Source organism: Pocillopora damicornis, chromosome 7 (assembly GCF_964200805.1).
Source record: "Pocillopora damicornis chromosome 7, jaPocDami1.2, whole genome shotgun sequence".
Taxonomy (NCBI): Eukaryota; Metazoa; Cnidaria; class Anthozoa; order Scleractinia; family Pocilloporidae; genus Pocillopora; species Pocillopora damicornis.
In genome coordinates, this window is record NC_142676.1 from 7,922,334 (window position 1) to 7,931,577 (window position 9,244).

Below are 9,244 nucleotides of genomic sequence, written 5' to 3' on the forward strand. Positions count from 1 at the left end.
GAACTCTGCAAGACTTCTGTTTTATCTTGAATTAAAACATAAAATTTAATTATTTGCAGGCAGGTTAAAGAGGAGATTAAGGGAATGGATACATGTTACATAAAAAGAATCCCCTTACAGTAAAATAAAGCAGAAGCATATTGCCTACATGTCTGTACTTCTGAATACAGCTATAATAGGTATTTTTTAAGTAATTATCTACATTTGTAAATCGAGTGCAATATATGGTCATAAAAGCAATTTTATTCTAACCTTCCTACTTAAGGGGTGCCTTGTGTATCAAATAGATCAATTTCAGTTCTTCCAGAGTCACAAGCCGGGCTTTTGGGGCTACAAAATAATAAAATAATCAACGAGTTATGTCAGGCCTATTTATCGAGAGTAAATTAAGTATAGTTTTCTAAAATCGTGTGGAAGTTTAAGATGTGCTTCACTTGTGCTATATATACGGATTTGTCCTTCTTAATTACTAATAAAATTCCGAGGGTGTGACTAAAGAGAATATCCAAGCAGGTTACAGAGATAGTTCGCGAATTGTAAACTGTTAATATGTTGACAAAATTTCCCTATATTATGGTGCCGATACGAATCTATCATTCATAATCGCTTATGAAATTCCGAGACTGAACCTCAAAGAATTTAACAGAAAATAAATATCCAGGATGGTTACAGAAACAGACTCTCAAAAACTGCTCTTGAATTCGAAAACTGTAAACAACAATTATTTACGCTTACCAGTGCGCCTGCGAGGTCAAATTGCCAGAACCCTGTTTAATTGCTCTATCACAGCTCGGACGCTTCTTGCAAAATGTGATGACTACCAATTTTAGAGATTAATTCTTCAGTTTCCAGGATAAGGAAAAAAATCGTATCGCAGGCATGTTCATCATAACGCCTCGAGATGTTAAGCGAAGAGGAAGTGGCTCCATGTTTTGTGAGACAAAACATTTCCTGAAGTTCGAACGAATCGAGTAGAAAGCATGAAAACATAGCGCTGAAAAGTACGACAGCCAAACAATTAAATTCACTCACCCGCTGTAGAATTCGAACCAACTCCATTTACCCGTGAGTTTGTTTGTACCACACATTTGCGGTCTGTAATTTGATTCTCAGATGTTTGACGGGTTCTCACATGACAATATCGTCAAAATCAAATTACCGCGTCAGCCTTAACGTAAACATGGACATCGCTGACTCAATCTCAATCTATTTCAATTTTGGGAAAGGCCATTACTTCGTTCTTAAGGTAAAACAACACATCTTCGGCAAAGCACGAATTTTTCAAATGAATAGAAATAAATCCTGCGATAATTAATTGAAGAGAAAAAAAAGTAGACACTTACGCACGCCGTTCGCCTCCATTTGAAAACATTTTAGGCAAAACAAAATACGTAAGTTAACTTCTTTTCCCATAACACCACGACTGTATTAAACTTTTAAACGAAAGGACAAGAAATTACTTGAAGAATACGAACACTATGAAATATTATTAGAGCGATGAACCGGCGTAAGGGTTTTTAGACGATGAATGCCTGAGTCAATGTTTAACCGAAAAGTGATCAGTTGAATCAAAAACTGAAGCTAGTATCAAACGACGATTGGTTAAAAAAAAAGTTTGAATTTGTTCTAGGTCTTAGCGTAAGAGAATACCCAGATAAGAGACGACTTACCTCCTCTTCCTTCGCGGATCCTTTGTAGTTCGCTTCTCTTTGTTGATGACTTCTTTCAATCTGTTTTCAGGAGCGACTTTGTATTTCCTTCTCGCGTTGCTCTTCGCTAGATACTCGCCTTTTTACTTATGCCCTTTATTGTTCTCTTTCGCGTTCCTCTCGCCGTATTCTGACTATTTTGGTGTCCTTTCTAACTTTCTTGCGCGATTTTCTGGACTCGCTTCAATCGCGCCATTACCTCCTCCCTCGCCCTTCCATTACGTAATGGCTAAGATAGTGCCCGTGGTACAGTTGGCCGCGCATGCTAAAAGTAGCACCTTGTACGATCGTACGATCGTACAACCAAATTTTTTCGGCTTTATGGGTTGACTATTTCGTATAATTATGGGGCTACGCTGGAGTTCCGCTATAAGCTGTATAATTGGTCACTGTAAATTTGCTTGAACATCAAATATTTGGTAATGATATAATAATCATCATCATCATCGCCATCATCATCATCGTCAGCATCATCATCATAATCATCATCATATTTAAACAGGATAACCCCATTTGTGTAATAAGCACTGGTATCAAAGGAGGTCCTGTTATTAGAGTACATGAGTAAAAAAACGAAAGGGGTAAAAGGTAAAAATTCACTATGGACTGTCACACGGCCGGAAATATATAAACAGAAGCATCCATCTACATATAAACACACAATCTAATTAGGGGAAAAGTCTTTAGTTTCCCTTGAGCATTCAGTGAGGAATTTCTTTGTTTTAATATGACAAGGAAGACCGTTAAATTCCATCGCACCGGTACTTTATAGGGATCTATTAGCAACCACAAGGTTGACTTTCGGAATACGAATGTCACTACAACGTGCAGTCGAAACTGTGTGTAAAAAGGCATTAAAATAAGTATAATTAGTTAGATAAGGTGGTTCTGAAACAACAAGCAACATCACCGTAGTCAAAAATAGGTTAAATCATCGTCTTGTAAAGGTATTCAGCTGCAGCCATGGGAATAGAGAATATAGACTATAGTTAGCTATAGTTAGCTCCGTCCTTAAACTAAATCAATTCAGACTCGGCGCCGAATTTCTTTATGCTCCTTATGCTACATATACATATTTGCAAATCCTTTAGTGCTGTTTACTAGTTTTTTTTCTTTCCATGTCTTGGAGATTATATTGATTTCCTTGTCACTGAACCAAGATGTACCCAATTGTTTTGATGTGTTTGTCTTCATTATCTCCTCCGTGCTGTGCCTCGTTCCCACAAGTGTTTGAGTCGTCACCTTTCCCACCTGTGCCAAAGCCAATTCTGGAATCACAGGTGTTGCAAAAACCATCATTGTTTGCAATGATACCAATTCTTGCTTTGGAAAACCCTTCTTTAGCCAAAGCATTGAACCCCTCCTTATTACATTTTTCTTGTAGGGAGGCCTCAGGGCCAATCAGCGACTTCCACGTGTCACGACCCAGTGACGTTTCACGATATTGCCCGTCCGCAATCACAGAGTACAAAGAGCTGGCTTGCTTCCGGATGGTAATGAAACTGAACAGATCACCGAGCTTCATTCCAAGGCAGATCTTGGAGAAGGACGTGTTCCAGTAGGTCGGTAGCTTGGTCTCTTGTGAATCAAACCCATTCTCCCCTCCTTGAGGATTGAAGTCATCCATGTTACTCCAACGTTGGGAATCATAGTGGAAGGTTGGCTAAAAGATGGAAAATTTGAAATAAAATTGATTGATGGTAGAATTCAGAGGCAAATAAGAACTAAAACGAGTGGTATCGATCAAAACGTTTTACGGTAAGAGTGGCGAACGTAATTCATCTGTTTAACTCGAGGTTCAAGATGTCTTGCCTGAAAAGTAATGATGATCTCTTCTAGGCAGTTCATGGTAAGGGGGTACAAATGGCAGATAGCTACGGCAATTGTATTGTAAATATCGATTCGAGTGCGTGGTGTGCATGATAATTAGATCAAGAAATGGTTTAACCTTTTGTTGCACAAACGTTTGATAACTTTTTTCATGAATAAGTCACATGCCAGATGTTTTCTCTAAAGCGAACATCTGGCTTACGAGTAAGAATGACGAGAGACGAGATACCTTTGTGCCGTCGATTTTCATGACCAGCGTCCATCCTCCACCTCTGCAACCCTCAGGGTCATCAGTCATGTGACAGTAAACATAGATCTTCTTATTATTCACTCGAATTGGGTAAGCTTTATTTTCTTGTGACCTGTGGTAAAGCCGTTTTTTCTTAGTGTTACGTGTTACTCCGCGTAACTGTTAATTTTCTTCTGAGTAAGTGAAAGAATAGCTTTTTTTAATTGAGTAAGAAGGCCGGATAGAAGGTATTTGGCGTACACACCGAGAATTTAATGAAACTTAAGCATATCCATGCATCTCTTCCTTTTATCCTCTTTGTTGCATGAGCTAATAGCGCAGGGTAGTACGGCGTTTTGCGGCCCAACTCACGCTATTGCGCACCGCCTTCATCCGGAGAATTTTGGTCAAATTGTTTTTCAATAAAAATTGTTATTATTACACGATAAAACTTTTTAAGGTCTCCTAGATAGACCTGATAGCAGAGAACTGATTAAAAAATAAACCAAATAATCGACAGCGCGCTCCTCCATAGAACCTTTGATAGACTCATTTACACAAGAGAAAATACTTATCTTTTGTCTTCGTCGATATTATTACTCAATCTGTAGTGTTGGCATTTTTTTACTGTTTGATTTCCATTCTTATAATTACGTTAAATGTTGTAACGGACTTCTCGATTGCTACCATCAGCGCTTTTCCATGAGAAAATTATCTATGCTTCAAAGTTAAACACCTCTTGCTAACTGAGTGCGAGGTCTGTGCTGTAGGTTATGGACCAAGTATTTATCAAGCGTGGGCCCTTAAATCCGAGTGGGAAAAACGAGATTCCGTAACTTATAGTAACGACAAAGAAAAAGAGATTAGTAAGATAATTAAGATACCTCTGAGTTCTAATAGAGGTAATGGAGGGCGAAGATTTCAATTCAAACAAAATTTTGAATTTAGTAGGCCGTACAGTGAAATACAGCCCATTAAACTGACCAATCATAGCGTACGTATTAACTGGGAGATACGATAAATATGGGTTATTTGCCGGCTGGGAGGTCCGTATGGTGAAAAACTGTGACCGAGGTCTTGAAAATACTGCCCGAGGCCGTAGGCCGAGGGCAGCATTTTCAAGACCGAGGTCACAGTTTTTCACCATACGGACCGACCCTTAGCCGGTAAATAACATATTTATTGTTTTTAAACTTGACGAAATTCTCTCCGAAAGAACCCGAATGATTTAGAGCTGTTAATACGGCAAGATCTTCCATAAACTGAACAATTTTTGAGCGAGTAAATGGTAGTTAAAATAGAGGTGAAGCAAATTAAAGAGAGATGCCTCAGCGAAACATTTTCATTTCCGTAACGATAAAGGTGATTTAAAAGGCTTCCAAACAAACTTTGAAACATTATTTTTACAAGTATCTGTCACAATCTGACACCTGTCAATTAGAGAGCGCGTAAGAAAAAAAAAAAGCATAAGAGCATTTGAAAAACAACGGAACTAGTTCGGCAAGGACTGTATATGTCACGACAATGTTTTCTTCAAAATCAGTCAATAATCTAACGGAAAGTATTATTCACTCTCATCGACGATTCATTCATGTACGAAGATTTACCTCTGTTCATTAAGTAAACGGCGAGGAATGTAATTGTGAGTAAATTCAACTTTTTTATTTTGAAGTTGTGAGAGTTCGCTCGTTTGTTTGCTGCAATGGAGTGTGTAAATCTGGTCTTTCCTTCACAAAAACTAAATTCGAACGGCACACTCCAACGAGACGCAAGGGAATTTAATGCGGCCTTTTCTCAAAAAATTCCTTCAGTTTCTGTTGTGTAATTTACGGTACAAATGTCCAAATTGAACGGAATTGGAAAGACTCACCGGGAGCCTATATTTGTTGTAGAACTTAAATTAAAACTTTGCTCGCTCTTTCTCTACTAACAATTTTCTCGAGAAAATTCAGATATTATATTAAAGTTCCATCGTTCAGTTTAACTGTAATCAAATACCTCACGTTTTAACTTTCTGGGTACTTTTTGTGAACGATTAAAATTAATTGCAGACAGTTTTTAGGCCGCTTGTCAACCAACGTAATGACACTATTGTTTATACAAATTCATTCTGAAACCAATATTTTTCTGTCAACCAAAGTGATTTGAGAGAGAGAAAAGAGAGGATTCATAAGTTATTTATCGGCTTGAGGTAGTGACCGACGTGTTTGCTTAAAAATACAGCCCAGCCAGAAAACGAGGTATATTTATGAAAAATGACAACGAAAGTTGGAATGTACTTGGCGACTCACGAAAGCGTTACCGTGGCCCTAGGCAGAGATAGGAAAATACTGACCGGGTAAAGAACCAATCAGATTGCAGGATTCGTTACCGTGCCCTCTAAAAAAACAATAAAAGGTGTTATCACACCACAACCTTTGTATTAAAGCATCCTTTATTGATCGTCTTTTTCCTCTATCTCTTAGGTGGCAGTAATGGTGAGTTTTTACCGTAGTATATTATTTTTGTTCTTACTCCTCAACTCCAACCAAGCTATCGATAAGAATTATCAATAATGACTTACCCTTGGTTTTCTAAAATCTCTTTACAAGAATGAAAGACCAGACCTATAATAAGATGAAGAACAGAATATCAAAGGTTATGCGCATATTGCAGATTTTATGAATGCAAAGCCCAATCTGATGATGTATCTATCCTGATACGCGTACTGCTCTGGATGTTTAAGATTAGTTCAAAACTGATCAATTCTAACTCAGTAAATGTCAATCGATGTGAGTGAATTTTTTGAATAATGCTGGTTGCTTAAGAAGATCTCGTAGTATTTTTTATTTATTTATTTCAATCTGTAACCAAGTACTTATTTAAATCGACGTTAGGCGGAGCGAGGGGAGGAGTAAGGTGGTGAAAAGTGATAACTTTATCGTGTGCAGTGAACAAAGTAGATTGTTGTGTATTTGCAAGCTGAAAAGTGGGAAAACACATGATCATTTCGATCTTGTAAAAAGTTCAAACGTTGTTGGGAATACTTTCTTTTCTTTCGTTTTACAAAGCAATGCAAGACTTTAGTCAAGTTTACCTTTGCATGTTCGTCCATCTCCAGAGTATCCAGGTTTACACGAGCAGTTATAGAATCCCTCGGTATTGATGCACACAGCATCAGCACTGCAGCCATGTGATCCCTCGGTACACTCATTGACATCTGAAAATGTTTCTTTATCTTAATTGTCAATAACATATTCAATATTTTTCAACATTCGATCAAAAAGATAATCATCTAGCATTGCCTTTGTCCGCCAAACGAATACGCTCTTAATTTCAGGAAACAATAAACACGGCCTAGAATTAGCTTTTTCATGCAATTTTTCTGGATAAGATCCACTTAATGGGTAGACTGCGCATGTTTAGTCTGCGTCTGCTGAAAGACGATCTTTTTTTTACACGACTCTGGATCGTTTTGTAGGTTTTGATCAACCAAATGATACTAAGGTTTACCTTTGTCGCAGTTTTGACCTTTGAATCCAGCAGTACACATACAGCGAAATCCCTTGTCGGTAAAACCGCTTTGACAGATGGCGTTGTTCTTGCAATGGTTTTTAACGCATGCGCTCTGAAGCCAAAAAGAAGAAATATGTATCACCATGATAAAAATAAATTGGTTGGTAATTGACTATTTTCAGATTTATCTCTCTCATTTAAATTTATAAGGCTAATAGATAAAACTAAACTAGAAACAAAAGGGTGCTTAGTTTGTTACACGGTAACAATGATAATGACGATAATGATGAAAATTATGATGTGATGAAAATGTAATGATAATGATAATAGTAATGAAAATGTTAGTGATAATTATAACGATAACGATGATGATAATCTTGATGATGACAAAATTGATGATGCCGGATATTGATATAAAAGTGCAATAATTTAAAATTTTGCATCAGTTTGATGTTATAACCATAAAAGTATTTGCTCTTATGAAATGGTAAATTTTAAATGAAGTGGCAACTACCTCAGCTGCATGGTAGAAATAATTCTCTTCCTTCTTCAACTCGTCTTCATGTCCTTCGTGAGTAGCGTTATTCAGTTCACATTTGTAGTTTCCATTTCCATCCACTCGTTTTTCAAGATTAATGCTGACGCAGTTGGGTTCCATAAAACATACGTTTTCACAAAACTCCTTTTTCATAACCTCAGCGATCCGAATCACGTGGTTTATGAGACGTTTGCCGTTAAATGCTTTTTCAGGCGTAAACTCCAAAATGCGGCATTGGTCTGTGTCAGAGAAGTCTTGGGAATTTTGAAAAATTCATAAATAAACAAAAAGATTAGTAGATAAAAAAAGATGATGATACTGATAATTTAAATACTGTCAGTTTATATTTTTCTTGATAAAATACAATGATAATAAAATTATTATAACAAATTTTCATAAGCTCTCTATGTTTCATCCGTCTCGATATTTCACATTCCTCATTTTAACCCATTCATCCATTTTCCTTCCTCTTCGGTTTATTTTGGCCTCAAGGTGTTTTTGTTTCATTTCTCGGTCGCATCTATCTGTCCTGCCACCCGCAGAACATCTATTATTAATACGTCGACGAAACGCGTCTTAGGGTTAGGTTAAGCTGCCCACACTAACAGAGAACTTTTGCAGTCTTTATTGCGCTACAGCTTCATTTAAAGACTTCTCGTTCTGCGATTGGATCACTATTACAAAGGTTACATATCGATTAAGAGTCAGAAATATATTTATATTCCTTGGGCATGAAAGCAATTGAGTATTTATTTGAAGAAAAGTTGACTTAAAAAAAACCGGTGCGAGCAAAGATGAGCTGTCCGAATGAGGATGAACTATTCTTAAGTATAAACTATTCATTGTTATTCATTAAGAACATAAAAAATCAAACAACAAACTCACTAAAAATGGGCTAAAATGGCGAGTAATAGAAGTATAGAGCAAAACAGTCCCAGAAAACACGCATATTACCAGCAGTTTAGCAGCATAAACTGATGTTTATAATCAATTTTACCACCTCGAAATTCACCTGTTTGAGCACTTGAAAGAAGTGACATCTAAAAGATGCGGTTTTATTGTGCCTAGAGTTTCAACGATGAAGGTGAAAAGCTAAAACAGCTCTTAAAACAAACAGCAGGCGCTAAACGCCAACTATAATAAGGGAAGAATAATTTTCTCTTCGTAGCTACCGTTTAAAAACTGACCTTGCGACTTGATAGAAGCCGAAAACAGAAGGCATAGGGGTAACAGATGATAGGAAAAAATCGAATTCTTCATATTTCAGATCGCACTCTGAGGCTGAATTCTTAAAAGACGTGTAAGCTGTTGTAAAAAGTCCGCATCAAAATTTGGTTCGTGACTCCATCTTCCTGACTCCCTTTCAACAAAGGAAACTTGAAAGTTACCTTACTGTTTTCTTCCCAATATAATATATTTTGTCTATGTGCCAGTCCGTAATTA

At 37.1% G+C, this 9,244-nt stretch overlaps 1 protein-coding gene across 1 annotated transcript; it reads right to left on the bottom strand.

The window, feature by feature from the left end:
- Positions 1–2,412: 2,412 nt before the first annotated feature.
- Positions 2,413–9,244, bottom strand: LOC149042338 (uncharacterized). Its single transcript, XM_089212933.1, has 7 exons — positions 8,989–9,244; positions 7,778–8,055; positions 7,261–7,375; positions 6,845–6,967; positions 6,332–6,374; positions 3,769–3,901; positions 2,413–3,372 (listed from the first exon to the last, which is right to left on the bottom strand). The coding sequence occupies exons 1-7, from the start codon at positions 9,059–9,061 to the stop codon at positions 2,857–2,859; spliced, it is 1,281 nt and encodes a 426-aa protein (XP_089069059.1). The 5' UTR covers positions 9,062–9,244; the 3' UTR covers positions 2,413–2,856.

Coding starts and splice junctions, on each gene's coding strand:
- LOC149042338 (XM_089212933.1), bottom strand. CDS start 9,061: ATGAAGAATTCGATTTTTTCCTATCATCTGTTACCCCTATGCCTTCTG. Junction 7,376..7,777: donor ATTTCTACCATGCAGCTGAG/GTAGTTGCCACT, acceptor TTTTGGCTTCAG/AGCGCATGCGTTAAAAACCA. Junction 3,373..3,768: donor TGAAAATCGACGGCACAAAG/GTATCTCGTCTC, acceptor TCCATCTTTTAG/CCAACCTTCCACTATGATTC.